Genomic DNA, 18,578 nt, shown 5'->3' on the forward strand with positions numbered 1-18,578 from the left:
ATTAAAATTAAGTTCTTTTGCATTGTCTACATACATACATTCTGTTATTCTAGTGCTCCGCAATATATGGTACTACTATTGTTATGTAACATTCATAGTGCTGCAAAGGGTAACATTGCTTTTAGTGTTGTATTTGTCATAATGTCAGACAGTAAGGCAGTCAAACACAGTGCTTTACTCCTCTTTACTCACCCTGCATGGGGTGTTAAGGTAAGTTATGTCTGTAGAAATGTTTTATGGTTCAAATATAATTAACCAGGGAACAGTTTGTTCTACCATTCAAATGTATTTACATTACTGACAGAGCTCCCACTGGTTAAATCTAATGTGTGCTTATGAAATAAATATATATCATTATTTGTAATTAGCCTTATTATTGCTTTGCTGTTCCCACCAATTGAATCAATAACTAAGCATCCTACTGTGAATATACAATTTTATAATACATATGTCAAAGTTGTTTTGTTTTATTAATAATAATAATAATAATAATAATAACAATAATAATAATAATAATAATAATATACATGAAATATATGACATTTCTACATACAGAAGAACAAAGTGTCATTGCATCAAGGTCCATTTTCCCAAGGTGTCCAGAAAAGGCAAGTACAATAATAAATGGTGAAAAGTTTAGCAAAGTAGGAGGGATCTAGGAAAGAAGAAAAATAATTATGTTTCAGTAATTTATAAGCCAAAACAAATTGTCAAAAGTGAGACTGAAAAACATTACAAAACAATGGACATTTCCTTTTTTTTATGTTCTTAAGCCACGATTCTTTAACATTGTTAAAGCTAGTTGGTGCAATATAAGCAAAGAAACACAAAACTATACCCATAAACAGCTCATCTGTGGTGAATGTCTAATTCGCTTGGTAGACCAAATAGTCCTGCGAATATTCATTTTGGACAATCGAATGTTGATAAGAACGAAAAAAACATTTTAAATTCGTAATTGCTAAACTTGACTTATGGGAATCTCATCCTGTGATAGCCAGGGCTGGTTTAAGAAATTGTGCTGCCTGGGTCAGAGAATGCAATGACGCCCCCTCAGTAGAAACATTACTGATAAGCATATCAACCTACTAGCCTGGCCGCTGAACTAACTAAGCTTTCCTGCCTACCTGCATGCAATTAATGCTTATGCACAATTGTGCAATAAGTGGGAAGGAAGTTAGGGCAGAGTTGCACTTGTCCCACCTTGACCAATTCTGCGTCTTTGTGCATAATAGTCTGAGTCTGACAGTGGCTGACTAAGTCACTGAAGTGCTGCCCCATGTCAAGTGCTGTCTGGGTTCCTTGGACTGATTTGGTCCCATGGTTGAGCTGGCCCTGGTGATAGCTCAAACTAGGACAACCCTGGAGGAACAGATTTACAAGACGAGTTAATTAAGTGAAAGATTTTCTAGATAACTGTTGATATTTCTAATGTCCCAGATACATTAGTCAAATTATAATACCCAATGAATACTATGTCTGTGACCTCTATATACATTAGCAAGGCCCACGTGTAAAGGTGACATGACTTATTCACGTTAGTTTTTTTTTTTACTCTCTTTTCTTTCTCCTCCTTCCATTGAATGATTCCCTTTTCTCCTTTTTTTCTTCCTTCATGTTCCTTCTTTTCCTTCTTTAAATAACCCTTATGGATGAATCTTTGAATGTATTAAAGGGAAACTAAACCCAAATTTTAATCTTTCATGATTCAGATAGAGCCTGCAATTTTAAGCAGCTTTCTAATCTACTCATATTATCAAATTTTCTTCATTCTCTTGCTAACTTTATTTAAAAAAGCAGGAATATAAATCTTAGGAATTGGCCCATTTTAGGTTCAGAACCCTGGATAGCACTTACTTATTGGTGACTACATTCAGCCAACCAATAAGCAAGCGTAATCCAGGTTCTGAACCAACCAAAAATGGTCCAGCTCCTAAACATTAATGAAAGATTTTGAATTTAGTATCCCTTTAAATACTACTAAATTGCAATTTCTCTTTTTGAACATAAAGAGGCCCATTTATCAAGCTCCGTATGGAGCTTGAATTACTGTGTTCCTTCCGAGTCTTCAGACTCGCCAGAAGCAGCAGTTATGGAGCCGCGGTCTAAAGACCGCAGCTCTATAACCCTGTCCGCCTGCTCTGATTTGGCGGACAGCAATCACCGCAATTCAACCTGATCGAATACGATCGGGTTGATTGACACCTCCCTGCTGGCGGCCGATTGGGTGCGAGTCAGCAGGGGGCGGCGTTGCACCAGCAGTTTTTGTAAGCTGCTGGTGCAATGCTGTATACGGAGAGCGTATTGCTCTCCGCATTCAGCGAGGTCTTGCGGACCTGATCCACACTGTCGGATCAGGTCCGACAGACCTTTCATAATTCGGCCTCAGTGTAATGACATACTGGGTTAATATGCCCAGTTTTAGAATCTGTGGTTTGTATACTTCAATACTTAATTTCTTGTTCTGTCAATAACTGATAAATGTGCTTGTTTACTCTTGATGGTACCTGACTATTGTTTTTAATTAAATTATTAAATAAGATAAAAATAAAATCGTAATCAAATGTTATTTCCGATTTTCAAATGTAAATTTCATTTTCAAATGTTCATATTTGGGTCGAATAGCCACATTCAAATTTTTTAATGTAACATTCGATTTAACAAATACTATTCAGGAGTTTAATAGTTAATGTGGTAGGGAATTTAGTAAATTGATACATAATAGATACAAATATATCGAAAGTAATATTTGCAGTTCCTTTGTGAACTAATTTCAACAGCTCTAATATAGAACAAAGAGTAATCTATTAATACACATAAAACTAAATATGTGCATATAGAGGTGCATTGGATACATTCCCTGATATCCAATAGAGAACTCCTTTAAAGAACTTTTAGTGCATATGGCATATGTTGGCATTTATACCTTGAAATTTTATTTTTATTTTTTTTGCATAATTATTTAAATCAAATAAAAATATTGAATTACTGAATAGATGATTTCGCTATCTGTGTAATGTATGTGTACACAGGTTTTCACATTTGTATGTGGTCAGACTCAGGACACTTCTCACTAGCATTTTTTGCAAGTTAGGTGACTGCTTATAGGCATCATATAACAGATTAAAAACTGACCACAAATTTTATTAGACACTAACCCCTGTCATTAAAAAAAATCTAATCTCCAACAGCATAAGCAAAATTATTAAGAACCCCTTTAATCTCCTTCCTTTTAACCCTATCAGAGAGCAACTTTATCAGTAAATATGATTTAACACTTTAAATAACTACAATAAATTACTCCTTTTAACAGACATATACAAAATAAATAAATAAATATGCAACTATGCAAAGCAAAATATTAATTTTTCAATAGAAATATATAAAAATACCAAAACTGTTACTGACTTTGTTATTTCATATTGGAGCTGCGTCTCCTATATATATATTGTAAACCATTTTTTCTTTCTCAAATAAAGTTGATATAAAAAAAAAAAATACCAACGGCTAGATTACGAGTCTTGCGTTAGCCTTAAAAAGCAGCGTTGAGAGGACCCAATGCTGCTTTTTAACGCCCGCTGGTATTATGAGTCAGGTAGGTACAGGTGTACCGCTCACTTTTCTTCCGCGACTCGAGCTTACCGCAAATCCCCTTACGTCAATTGCGTATCCTATCTTTTTAATGGGATTTGCCTAATGCTGGTATTACGAGTCTTGGATGAAGTGAGCGGTACACCCTCTCCAGTCAAGACTCCTACCGCATTTAAAAGTCAGTAGTTAAGAGTTTTATGGGCTAACGCCGTAACATAAAGCTCTTAACTAAAGTGCTAAAAAGTACACTAACACCCATAAACTACCTATTAACCCCTAAAACGAGGCCCCCCGCACATCTCAAACACTTTAATAAATTATTTAACCCCTAATCAGCAGAATGGACATCGCCGCCACTTTAATAAACATATTAACCCCTAAACCGCCGCACTCCCGCCTCACAAACATTAGTTACATTTTATTAACCCCTAATCTGTCATCCCTAACATCGCTGACACCTATCTACATTTATTAACCCCTTATCTGCCGTCCCCAACGTTGCTGCTACTATATTACATTTATTAACCCCTAAACCTAAGTCTAACCCTAAGTCTAACCCCCCCAATTTAAATATAATTTACATAAAACAAAATAAAATTACTACCATTAAATTAATAATTCCTATTTAAAACTAAATACTTACTTATAAAATAAACCCTAAGATAGCTACAATATAACTAATAGACATGTGTGATTCGGTTCGGTTCGATTTGGAAATTCAGAAAATTCGGAGATTCGGATCGAACCGAATCACCGAATTAAAATAGTGCCGAATCTACTGAATAAATCCGAATAACTTCGGATTTATTCGGATTTATTCGGTAGATACGGATGGCCTTGGATTACACTAGTATTGTACAGTATATTAGGTTATATCACTCTGCTATGGGTTACACCTAATGTACAGTACATAATACTAGTCTAATCCCACCTAACACTTACCGAAATTCCGAATTTCCGAACCGAATCAAACCGAAACCAGCTGAATTTATTCGAATCCGAATAAATCTGAAACAAATCCGAACCGAATTTATTTGAATCCGAATGAATCCGAAACAAATCCGAATCGAATTGATTCAAATTTTACCGAATTCGAATCGCTCCGAACCGAAATTCGAAAAAATCTGAATTGATCCGAACCAAATTTTTTCGCCATGCACATGTCTAATAACTAATAGTTACATTGTAGCTATCTTAGGGTTTATTTTAATTTTATAGGCAAGTTTGTATTTATTTTAACTAGGTAGAATAGTTATTAAATAGTTATTAACTATTTAATAACTACCTAGCTAAAATAAATACAAAAGTACCTGTAAAATAAACCCTAACCTAATTTAATTAAATAAACTAAAGTACGAAAAACAACAAACACTAAATTACAGAAAATAAAAAAATAATTACAAAAGTTTTAAACTAATTACACCTACTCCCCCTAATAACATAAAATAAAAAAGCCCCCAAAATAAAAAAAAATCCCTACCCTATACTAAATTACAAATAGCCCTTAAAAGGGCCTTTTGCGGGGCATTGCCCCAAAGTAATCAGTTCTTTTACCTTTAAAGAAAAATACAATACCCCCCCAACATTAAAACCCACCCCCCACACACCCAACCCTACTCCAAAACCCACCCAATCCCCCCTTAATAAAACATAACACTACCCCCTTGAAGATCTCCCTACCTTGAGCCGTCTTCACCCAGCCAGGCACAAATGGACCTCCAGAGGGGCAGAAGTCTTCATCCGATCCAGCCAGAAGAGGACATCCAGACCGGCAGAAGTCTTCATCCAGGCAGCATCTTCTATCTTCTTCCATCCGGAGCGAAGCAGGTCCATCTTGAAGACATCCGACGCGGAGCATCCTCTTCCATCCGACGGCGACTGAAGAATGAAGGTTCCTTTAAGTGACGTCATCCAAGATGGCGCCCCTTCAATTCCGATTGGCTGATTGAATCCTATCAGCCAATCGGAATTAAGGTAGGAAAAATCCTATTGACTGATGCAATCAGCCAATAGAATTGAGCTCACATTCTATTGGCTGATTGGAACAGCCAATAGAATGTGAGCTCAATCCTATTTGCTGATTGGATCAGCCATTAGGATTGAACTTCAATCCTATTGGTTGATTGCATCAGCCAATATGATTTTTCCTACTTTAATTCCGATTGGCTGATAGGATTCTATCAGCCAATCGGAATTGAAGGGATGCCATCTTGGATGACGTCACTTAAAGGAACCTTCATTCTTCAGTCACTGTCGGATGGAAGAGGATGCTAAGCGTCGGATGTCTTCAAGATAGACCCCCTCCGCTCTGGATGGAAGAAGATAGAAGATGCCGCCTGGATGAAGACTTCTGCTGGTCTGGATGTCCTCTTCTGGCCAGATCGGATGAAGACTTCTGCCCCTCTGGAGGTCCACGGCTCAAGGTAGGGAGATCTTCAAGGTGGTAGTGTTAGGTTTTTTTATGGGAGGATTGGGTGGGTTTTAGAATAGGGTTGGGTGTGTGGGTGGTGGGTTTTCATGTTGTTGGAAGGTATTGACATTTTTTTTACAGGTAAAAGAGCTGATTACTTTGGGGCAATGCCCCGCAAAAGGCCCTTTTAAGGGCTATTTGTAATTTAATATAGGGTAGGGAATTAGTGATGTAGCAAATAGTTCGCAGGCGAATAGTTCCCGGCGAACATAGCATGTTCGCGTTTGCCTCTGCGGGCGAACATATGCGATGTTCGATCCGCCCCCTATTCGTCATCATTGAGTAAACTTTGACCCTGTACCTCACAGTCAGAATACACATTACAGCCAATCAGCAGCAGACCCTCCCTCCCAGACCCTCCCACCTCCTGGACAGCATCCATTTAAGATTCATTTGGAAGCTGCATTCTTAGTGAGAGGAGGGACGGTGTAGCTGCTGCTGATTTAATAGGAAAATCGATAGCTAGGCTAGTGTATTCAGTGTCCACTATAGTCCTGAAGGACTCATCTGATCTCTGCTGTAAGGACAGCACCCCAAAAAGCCCTTTTTAGGGCTAGACCATCAGTCTGCTTCTTTTTTTTCCTGTGTAATCTAATTGCAGTTGCCTGCCTGCCAGCGTGTGTGTCAGGCTCACAGCGTATAGTGTGCCCACTTGCCCAGTGCCACCACTCATATCTGGTGTAACAGTAGTGTACATTTAAAAAACAACAACACTTTTTTGACTGTGAAATAATAGCAGACAGCTGCCAGTACCCAAGATGGCTGCCAATAAGGCAAATTGAGAGGGTTAGAGAGCTGTTCGGGGGGGGGGGGGGATCAGGGAGGTTGGGGGCTAAGTGGGGATGCTACACAGCAGCATATGTAAATATGCTAAAAAATTACAAAAAATTAAAAACCTTTTATTTTAGTACTGGCAGACTTTCTGCCAGTACTTAAGATTGCGGGGACAATTGTGGGGTGGGGGAGGGAAGGGAGCTGTTTGGGAGGGATCAGGGGGTCTGATGTGTCAGGTGGGAGGCTGATCTCTACACTAAAGCTAAAATTAACCCTGCAAGCTCCCTACAAACTACCTAATTAACCCCTTCACTGCTAGCCATAATACACGTTTGATGCGCAGTGGCATTTAGCAGCCTTCTAATTACCAAAAAGCAACGCCAAAGCCATATAGGTCTGCTATTTCTGAACAAAGGGGATCCCAGAGAAGCATTTACAACCATTTATGCCATAATTGCATAAGTGGTTTGTAAATAATTTCTGTGAGAAACCTAAAGTTTGTGAAAAAGTGAACAATTTTTTTTTATTTGATCGCATTTGGCGGTGAAATGGTGGCATTAAATATACCAAAATGGGTCTAGATCAATACTTTGGGTTGTCTACTACACTACACATAAGCTAAAATTAACTTTACAAGCTGCCTACATGCTCCCTAATTAACCCCTTCCCTGCTGGGCATAAAACACGTGTGGTGTGCAGTGGCATTTAGCAGCCTTCTAATTACCAAAAAGCAACGCCAAAGCCATATAGGTCTGCTATTTCTGAACAAAGGGGATCCCAGAGAAGCATTTACAACCATTTATGCCATAATTGCATAAGTGGTTTGTAAATAATTTCTGTGAGAAACCTAAAGTTTGTGAAAAAGTGAACAATTTTTTTTTATTTGATCGCATTTGGCGGTGAAATGGTGGCATGAAATATACCAAAATGGGCCTAGATCAATACTTTGGGTTGTCTACTACACTACACTTAAGCTAAAATTAACTCTACAAGCTGACTACATGCTCCATAATTAACCTCTTCACTGCTGGGCATAAAACACGTGTGGTGCACAGTGGCATTTAGCAGCCTTCTAATTACCAAAAAGCAACGCCAAAGCCATATAAGTCTGCTATAATGGCATGTCTGGCACACAGTGTTGGGGCAAGGGTCCCTCTGACCACTGATACCTGGTCTGCAAAACAAGGTCAGGGCAGGTATATCACTTACACTGCGCACTGTGAAGCGGGCATAACCCGTACACTACCTGATCGATACAACATCATACCTGATGTTTTAAAGCACGTTATTCCAAACAATTTAGGAATGTTAGGTGATTTATACCCTTTATGGATTAAAACCAGACTCTGCATCAACTATGCAATTTTCCATGGGAGTTTTGCCATGGATCCCCCTCTGGCATGCCACAGTCCAGGTGTTAGTGCCCTTGAAACAACTTTTCGATTACTATTGTGGCCAGAAAGAGTCCCTGTGGGTTTTAAAATTCGCCTGCCTATTAAAGTCTATGGGGGTTCACCCGGTTCGCAAACTTTTGTGGAAGTTCGCGTTCGCCATTCGCAAACCCAATTTTTTAGGTTCACGACATCACTATAGGGAATATTTTTTATTTTGGGGGGCTTTTTTATTTTATTAGGGGGATTAGAGTAGGTGTAATTAGTTTAAAACTTTTGTAATTATTTTTTTATTTTCTGTAATTTAGTGTTTGTTGTTTTTCGTACATTAGTTTATTTAATTTAATTGTATTTAATTGTAGGTAACTTAGGTAATTCATTTAATTATAGTGGTAGTGTTAGGTGTAATTGTAACTTAGGTTAGGATTTATTTTACAGGTACTTTTGTATTTATTTTAGCTAGGTAGTTATTAAATAGTTAATAACTATTTAATAACTATTCTAACTAGTTAAAATAAATACAAACTTGCCTGTAAAATAAAAATAAATCCTAAAATAGCTACAATGTAATTATTAATTATATTGTAGCTATCTTATGGTTTATTTTATAGGTAAGTATTTAGTTTTAAATAGGATTTATTTAGTTAATTGTAGTAATTTTATTTAGATGTATTTAAATTATATTTAAGTTAGGGGGGTGTTAGGGTTAGGGTTAGACTTAGGTTTAGGGGTTAATAACTTTATTATAGTGGCGGTGATGTTGGTTGTGGCAGATTAGTGGTTAATAAATGTAGTTAGGTGGCAGCGACATTGGGGGGGCAGATTAGGAGTTAATAAATATAATGTAGGGTTCGGCGATGTTGGGGGCAGCAGATTAGGGGTTCATAAGTATAATGTAGGTGGCGGCGGTGTCTGGAGCGGCAGAGTAGGGGTTAATAATTATAATGCAGGTGGCGATGATGTTGGGGACGGCAGATTAGGGGTTAATAAGTGTAAGATTAGTGGTGTTTAGACTCAGGGTTCATGTTAGGGTGTTAGGTGTAGACATAAAATTCCTTTCCTCATAAGAAACAATGGGGCTGCGTTAGGAGCTGAACACTGCTTTTTTGCAGATGTTAGGTTTTTTTTCAGCTGGCTCAGCCCCATTGTTTCCTAGGGGGAATTCATGCATGAGCACGTTTAGCCATCTTACCGCTACCGTAAGCAGCGCTGTTATTGAGGTGAAATGTGGAGCTAAATTTTGCTCTACGCTCAACTTTTTGTGGCTAACGCCGGGTGGAAAAAACCTGTAATACCAGCGTTGTCTTAAGGTAGCGTTAAAAAAAAGGCTTGTTAGCAACGCACCCCTGTTACCGCAAAACTCGTAATCTAGGCGCAAAACTGTTTAAAGCCATGGAAGATAAGCTTCACAATTATATATATATAACACACAGAGAAAGTCCAGCACTTCCTTACAAGCTCTCAGGTAAGATTAAAAGCAAAACTGGAAGAGTTAGTTACCGCATCTGGCCAAATGGGACAAGCCCAGGTACCATGTCAAGGTCTCTTCCAAAACCTGGGTCCCTAATACAGCCACACACATGCAAGCTTTCAATCAAACAAACTGGGAACAACTCAGGATTCACAGACTTATGTAATCACCCTAGACTGTCGCGGCTGGTGAATTTTTAAGATGGTAATGCACAAGACCCCACCCCTTTGAGAAATCCACTCCCATTTGAGAAAGTCATGCCCATTTGAGAATGCCATGCACCTTTAAGAAAGCCACACCCCTCAAATGGCCCCACCCATTTGAACCAGCAGTGTTTTTGGTCGTTGTCTTGTTGAAATATCCAGCCCCGGTGTAACTTCAACTTTGTGACTGATTCTTCAACATTATTCTCAAGTATCTGCTGATATTGAGTGGAATCCATGTGACCCTCAACAAGATTCCCAGTACTGGCACTGACCCCACAGCCCCACAGCATGATGGAACATCCACCAAATTTTGCTGTGGGTAGCAAGTGTTTGTCTTGCCGTTCTCACCATCCTTTGCCTTGGCTTCTCCGATATTTTACTTGGCCTGCCACTTTTGGTCTTAACAAGAACTGTGCCTGTGGTCTTCCATATCCTCACCATGCTCACTATGTTTCTCACAGTGGACACTGACAGCTTAAATGTCTGCAATAGCTTTTTGTAGCCTTCCTCTAAACCATGATGTTGAACAATCTTTGTTTTCAGGTCATTTGGGAGTTGTTTTGAGACCCCCATGTTGCCACTCCTCAGAGTAGAGTTAAAGAGAACAACTTGCAATTGGCCACCTTAAATACCTTTTCTCATGACTGAAATATTACTGTGTCCTTCAGTTATTTGATAGATCAAAATGAAATTACTGATCCAAACAGCCTATTATTTATAAATGAAAATCATGCAAATTGTCAGGGGTGCCTAAACTTTTGTATACAACTGTATATGATTTCATGGACTCAAAGTGTATTAAAGTAATGTACTTATGAAATATATTTTTATTAAATGTAATATCAATTATATATATATATATATACTATGCTCCAATACAGCTCACAGGCAGGATATCTAAAAAATATACAAAGGGAACATTTGTTAAAGTTTAAGCTTCAAAAGATTCTTCGCTTAATGAGATTAGATCTCTACAAACAAGATAACCATGTTACCTAGATCAGGAGGCCCCTTGGGTGACATAGACACAATTCTGTACTTTAGTTCAGATATGCTCAGAATCTTCAGGAAAGTAAGTAATTATCACTTGTATTATATAAAAATGATGGGCCACGGAGCAGCATAGCTTTATAGGATTTACTTATGGAAACCTGGGTTTGACCTTGTAGAACACAAGCATAGCATTTGTACCTGTTTTATTCCCTCACCTAAGTGCCTAGTTTATGCTTAGCTTTTCAATTTGTCTGTTGCTTAATCAAATAATACTTACAGTCCTCAGAATCATTTGCATGTATATACATTATGGCCTTGAACTTTGATCACATGGCCTTCTAGTTCTATTAATGCACTTCCATATATGGCCCTAGAGAACTAATCCCAACCCCTGGTAAATGTCCAACTGTCTACATGGTATTTACCTTTGGAGGCCTATTTCAGAGGCCTGGTTAAGCCTAGAACATATCAGCCTACTGTTTCCCCATAGAACATGGTTAATTCCTTTTTCCAAGCCCATTGAAGCCGTGTAATATAACATCTGTTATTTAGCATCCAGCACATGTTATTGTCTATTTGTAGCCAGTATGCCTTTTAGAAGTTACTGCCCTGCATTCCTTTGTATTTGGTTCTGCGATATCATACTTACTTATAGAATCGGTCTTAACTCCCACCCCCCCCCATAATAATAAAGAGCCCCCTATCTAAGGGAGACTAATTAAGCGGTTTATCTTACCTATACCGCACCCTACCTGTGGTTCTCAACTATTTCCTTAACACAAATCCTTACATAGCCGTGTAAAGATGAATCTATCTGCCCTTTCTACGTCAGCAGGACTGATCGTTATTACTTGTTGACTAGCCATATGAGCTTAATACAACCTTTAATTGCCTCTCTTGAGTTGGCAGTCCTAGTGTCTCATTATGGATACTATCTCTTATCAAGGAAGTATATAAGTTCCCGTATTGTATATTTCCTGTTTTTCCACGTTGGGAACCCAAGTAGTTTTTTTTTTTTTTTCTTCTTTCCTAATCATTCTAGTTACCTTTACAATTATAGATGGTCAACAAAGCTCGAGTTAAAAATTAGAAAACATGAGGTTTGATGATAGAGGTCCAAAAGTGATCTCTTTAATAGAAGCGTCCTCCATACCTTGATTAGTCTTACTTGAGGTCCAAGAGTGACCACCTATATTTACAGGGAGGCATAGCGCACGTCAGGCAGATTACATGAACACTAATATATATATTTTGTCATTACCACGCAAGATATTGTTAGTTATTATTGATTTTATTGTGACATTTCAATGTACATTTTTTTCTGTATGCCTGTTCTTTTTCAACCTCAATAAAAATTATTAAAAAAAAAAAAAAAAATGATGGGCCAAAGAATACTTTTGAAGGTCTGAATCCACATATACGTCTGGAAAGGTTTTCTAGCTCAGATGCAAGCATATAGAAGACAACATTTCATATGAAATGACTTGTGTCTAATTTTCATATAGTTTAATATACTCCTATACTTTATTAAGGAATTACTTCAAATATGGAATATATTTATATTAAAGTGGGATAATAAGCAAATATAAATATCGTTATAATACATTAATCACTACAGAATTCTAATTAAATGCAATGTAATATCAGAATATGAAAGGATTAATCTATTGAATTCAAATACTTAATAGTTAATAGTATAGCTGATTATTAGTATCATACTGAAAGTATTAAATTACAATCCTTTTAAGTCTCCCAATATTTAATGAATCATCGCGTTCATCATGTCCTCAAAGCTCAAATGCGCCGCAAAATAGAATACAATTAATAATTTTGGAAAGAACATAACGATTAGTGGTTACTTGATCATTGTGTTTTTTAACATTCAAACAATATGCACTGACAAGTTGTTGGCGATTATCAACCCTTCCTAGCAAATTAAACTCTAATGGGGAGGATAAATCTGATTGGGAGCAATTATGTTTATTTTTTTAGTTAAATGTGATAAATCGGCGACACCATAACTAACCCAACTTTTTCAAACAGGAGACAATAAAAACAAGATCTTGTTTGCAAAATTACTATTAAGTGCATCTCTTAAGATATTATAAGTAGGAAGTATATATATATATATATATATATATATATATATATATATATATATATATATAATAATGTATATTATAATATTTAATATTATGACCAGGTCTAATATGTAAATATACAAGAATCCATACTCTATCGGTATACCCATGTCTAGTCTTAAAATATACATGCTCAGTTAAATTATATAATAACATATATATTAACCAAATGATTAATTATAGCTGAGAAATAATAAGTATATTGAATGTACATTTATGAAAATATATATATTGCTGGATTTAAAGAACCTTCCACTTTATAGAGAAATAAAACCACATTTCAATTATTGTCGCCCCCCAGTGTTCGATATTAGGCAATGCAGCCAAAGGGTATTTGGTTGTCAGGAGATCTTCATTTTCAGTAGTCAATGAGAGCTAACGGTGTACACAGACTGTTTCCTGGAATGGTTTAGAAATGATGGTGGAGTTTGTCACAGACAAAAACACTATGCAATGAAGGGAAGACACACCATAAAAACACACTTTGGTTTTGGGGCCTGACTTTGAACAACTCTCTGTTGGAAAGAGAGATATACCTCTGTGTTTGTGATTCCCTGTTTGCAAAATAGTGATACCTGGCTTCACGTATGAATGACTTTTGAAAACCTCTGATTGAAAAAGCTGAAACTCAGAAATATTGGTATCTGGTATTAATGTATTGGCAGTTTAATGTCTTTATATTTGTAATAATGTTATAATTTATAGCAATGGTATTCTTTATTGCAAGAGTTAAATTGAAGCTGTATTTAAAGGTGTAATGTTTTTCAAACAGGAGACAATAAAAACAAGATCCTGTTTGCAAAATGACTACTAAGTGCATCTCTTAAGATATTATCAGTAGGAAGTATATATATATATATATATATATATATATATATATATACATACATATATATATATAAAATAATGTATATTATAATATTTAATATTATGACCAGGTCTAATATTTAAATATACAAGAATCCATACACTATCAGTATACCCATGTCTAGTCTTAAAATATACATGCTCAGTTAAATTATATAACATATATATTAACCAAATGATTAATTAAAGTTGAGAAATAATAAGTATACTGAATGTACATTTATGAAAATATATATATTCCTGGATTTAAAGAACCTTCCACTTTATAGAGAAATAAAACCACATTTCAATTATTGTCGCCCCCCAGTGTTCGATATTAGGCAATGCAGCCAAAGGGTATTTGGTTGTCAGGAGATCTTCATTTTCAGTAGTCAATGAGAGCTAACGGTGTACACAGACTGTTTCCTGGAATGGTTTAGAAATGATGGTGGAGTTTGTCACAGACAAAAACACTATGCAATGAAGGGAAGACACACCATAAAAACACACTTTGGTTTTGGGGCCTGACTTTGAACAACTCTCTGTTGGAAAGAGAGATATACCTCTGTGTTTGTGATTCCCTGTTTGCAAAATAGTGATACCTGGCTTCACGTATGAATGACTTTTGAAAACCTCTGATTGAAAAAGCTGAAACTCAGAAATATTGGTATCTGGTATTAATGTATTGGCAGTTTAATGTCTTTATATTTGTAATAATGTTATAATTTATAGCAATGGTATTCTTTATTGCAAGAGTTAAATTGAAGCTGTATTTAAAGGTGTAATGTTTTTCAAACAGGAGACAATAAAAACAAGATCCTGTTTGCAAAATGACTACTAAGTGCATCTCTTAAGATATTATCAGTAGGAAGTATATATATATATATATATATATATATATATATATATATATATACATACATATATATATATAAAATAATGTATATTATAATATTTAATATTATGACCAGGTCTAATATTTAAATATACAAGAATCCATACACTATCAGTATACCCATGTCTAGTCTTAAAATATACATGCTCAGTTAAATTATATAACATATATATTAACCAAATGATTAATTAAAGTTGAGAAATAATAAGTATACTGAATGTACATTTATGAAAATATATATATTCCTGGATTTAAAGAACCTTCCACTTTATAGAGAAATAAAACCACATTTCAATTATTGTCGCCCCCCCCGTGTTCGATATTAGGCAATGCAGCCAAAGGGTATTTGGTTGTCAGGAGAGCCTCATTTTCAGTAGTCAATGAGAGCTAACGGTGTACACAGACTATTTCCTGGAATGATTTAGAAATAAAGGTGGAGTTTGTCACAGACAAAAACACTATGCAATGAAGGGAAGACACACCATAAAAACACACTTTGGTTTTGGGGCCTGACTTTGAACAACTCTCTGTTGGAAAGAGAGATATACCTCTGTGTTTGTGATACCCTGTTTGCAAAATAGTGATACCTGGCTTCACGTATGAGTGACTTTTGAAAACATCTGATTGGAAAAGCTGAAACTCAGAAATATTGGTATCTGGTATTAATGTATTGGCAGTTTAATGTCTTTATATTTGTAATAATGTTATAATTGAATAATTTATAGCAATGGTATTCTTTATTGCAAGAGTTAAATTGAAGCTGTATTTAAAGGTGTAATGTTTTTCAAACAGGAGACAATAAAAACAAGATCCTGTTTGCAAAATGACTATTAAGTGCATCTCTTAAGATATAATCAGTATATTGACTCTATTTTTTCCATGCATTCAATTAACTGTTCCCTGTTTTAAACCACTGTATTGACGGTTCGACTCTTGACATTCCACCTGGTGGCTGAACAATGAGGTATCCTTCTTCTAACAGTTTCATCTAGAATAGCTATCCTTTGTGGCGAGTTACTGAAAAAGTTAGTAATGTCACTTAGGTTTGAAAAAAATACTCATACTTGTTGATTCTGAATGCTTGCTTGGCTGACAATAAACTGAGCTGATGTGCGTAGCAATGCACAAAATGTGCATTCTTGTAGGTATGTTTAATTATAGCCTGAACATCTGCATGTTGACCACTCATCACGCTTGCACCGTCGTAACTCTGGGATATCAATTTCTCGGGGTTGTCTAGAACTTTTTCTAAAGTAGCTTGAATACATGTAGCTATAGATTCTGCATCATGTCCATCTGGATTAGTGAATTCCCAGAATCTCTCAACCGGTTGTCCGTTACCTCCTATAATGTATAAAAAAAAAACAACAACAACCAATTGGAAGGCAGATGAAACATCAGTAGTTTCATCTGCTATCACTGCTACAAAACTTGCATTTTCCTTTTTTATTTAGTTCTGGAAAACCATAAGCATACAGTCTAATAAATCGTTTTGAATTTCTTTTGACGTTCCTTTAAAAACATTTGCACTAGCGAGATGTTCTTTTAGAGATACATCAAGTTCTGCTGAGAAGTTTATAAGACCTCGGAAAACGCCTGGATTTAATGAATCATTGCGTTCATCATGTCCTCGAAGTGCAAGCTCAAATGCGCCGCAAAATAAAATACAATTAATTATTTTGGAAAGAACATAATGATTTTTCATTACTTGCTCATTATCGGCTAGATTTAGAGTTTTGTCGGTAACGACCCGCGTAGCTAACGCTGGCTTTTTTCTGGCCGCACCTTTAAAATAACTCTGGTATTGAGAGTCCACAGAATGGCTGCGTTAGGCTCCAAAAAAGGAGCGTAGAGCATATTTAACGCCACTACAACTCTCGATACCAGAGTTGCTTACGGAAGCGGCCAGCTTAAAAAACGTGCTTGTGCACGATTCCCCCATAGGAAACAATGGGGCTGTTTGAGCTGAAAAAAAACCTAACACCTGCAAAAAAGCCGCGTTCAGCTCGTAACGCAGCCCCATTGTTTGCTATGGGGAAACACTTCCTACGTCTGCACCTAACACTCTAACATGTACCCCGAGTCTAAACACCCCTAACCTTATACTTATTAACCCCTAATCTGCCGCCCCCGCTATCGCTGACCCCTGCATATTATTATTAACCCCTAATCTGCCGCTCCGTAAACCGCCGCTACTTACATTATCCCTATGTACCCCTAATCTGCTGCCCCTAACACCGCCGACCCCTATATTATATTTATTAACCCCTAATCTGCCCCCACAACATCGCCTCCACCTGCCTACACTTATTAACCCCTAATCTGCCGAGTGGACCGCACCGCTATTATAATAAAGTTATTAACCCCTAATCCGCCTCACTAACCCTATAATAAATAGTATTAACCCCTAATCTGCCCTCCCTAACATCGCCGACACCTAACTTCAAACATTAACCCCTAATCTGCCGACTGGAGCTCACCGCTATTCTAATAAATGTATTAACCCCTAAAGCTAAGTCTAACCCTAACACTAACACCCCCCTAAGTTAAATATAATTTAAATCTAACAAAATTAATTAACTCTTATTAAATAAATTATTCCTATTTAAAGCTAAATACTTACCTGTAAAATAAATCCTTATATAGCTACAATATAAATTATAATTATATTATAGCTATTTTAGGATTTATATTTATTTTACAGGTAACTTTGTATTTATTTTAACCAGCTACAATAGCTATTAAATAGTTAAGAACTATTTAATAGCTAAAATAGTTGAAATAATTACAAAATTACCTGTAAAATAAATCCTAACCTAAGTTACAATTAAACCTAACACTACACTATCAATAAATTAATTAAATAAAATACCTACAATTACCTACAATTAAACCTAACACTACACTATCAATAAATTAATTAAATAAAATACCTACAATTACCTACAATTAAACCTAACACTACACTATCAATACATTAATTAAATACAATATCTACAAATAAATACAATGAAATAAAGTAACTAAAGTACAAAAAATAAAAAAGAACTAAGTTACAAAAAATAAAAAAATATTTACAAACATCAGAAAAATATTACAACAATTTTAAACTAATTACACCTACTCTAAGCCCCCTAATAAAATAACAAAGCCCCCCAAAATAAAAAATGCCCTACCCTATTCTAAATTGCAAAAGTTCAAAGCTCTTTTACCTTACCAGCCCTGAACAGGGCCCTTTGCGGGGCATGCCCCAAGAAATTCAGCTCTTTTTCCTGTAAAAAAACACATACACTACCCCCCCCCCAACATTACAACCCACCACCCACATACCCCTAATCTAACTCAAACCCCCCTTAAATAAACCTAACACTAAGCCCCTGAAGATCTTCCTACCTTATCTTCACCATACCAGGTTCACCGATCGATCCAGAAGAGCTCCTCCAATGTCCTGATCCAAGCCCAAGCAGGGGGCTGAAGATGTCCATGATCCGGCTGAAGTCATCATCCAAGCGGGAGCTGAAGAGGTCCATGATCCGGCTGAAGTCATCATCCAAGCGGGAGCTGAAGAGGTCCATGATCCGGCTGAAGTCTTCTATCAACGGCATCTTCAATCTTCTGTCTTCCGGATCCATCTTGCAGACATCCGACGCAGAACATCCTGCTGGCCCGACAGACTACCGATGAATGAAGGCTCCTTTAAGGGACGTCATCCAAGATGGCGTCCCTCGAATTCCGATTGGCTGATAGGATTCTGATCGGAACAGCCAATAGAATGCGAGCTTAATCTGATTGGCTGATCG

The 18,578-nt window shown here is 36.6% G+C and overlaps 1 protein-coding gene across 3 annotated transcripts in view; it reads right to left on the reverse strand.

The window, feature by feature from the left end:
- LOC128653833 (multidrug and toxin extrusion protein 1-like) overlaps positions 1-18,578 on the reverse strand; it is a 363,968-nt gene that overhangs the window by 268,344 nt on the left and 77,046 nt on the right. For all 3 annotated transcript variants that reach the window (XM_053707365.1, XM_053707364.1, XM_053707368.1), the window contains one exon: positions 554-655. In XM_053707365.1, coding sequence (XP_053563340.1) covers positions 554-655 — 102 coding nt within the window. The remainder of the gene's footprint in view (positions 1-553; positions 656-18,578) is intronic.

The sequence above is a fragment of the Bombina bombina genome, chromosome 3 (genome assembly GCF_027579735.1).
Source record: "Bombina bombina isolate aBomBom1 chromosome 3, aBomBom1.pri, whole genome shotgun sequence".
Lineage (NCBI taxonomy): Eukaryota > Metazoa > Chordata > Amphibia > Anura > Bombinatoridae > Bombina > Bombina bombina.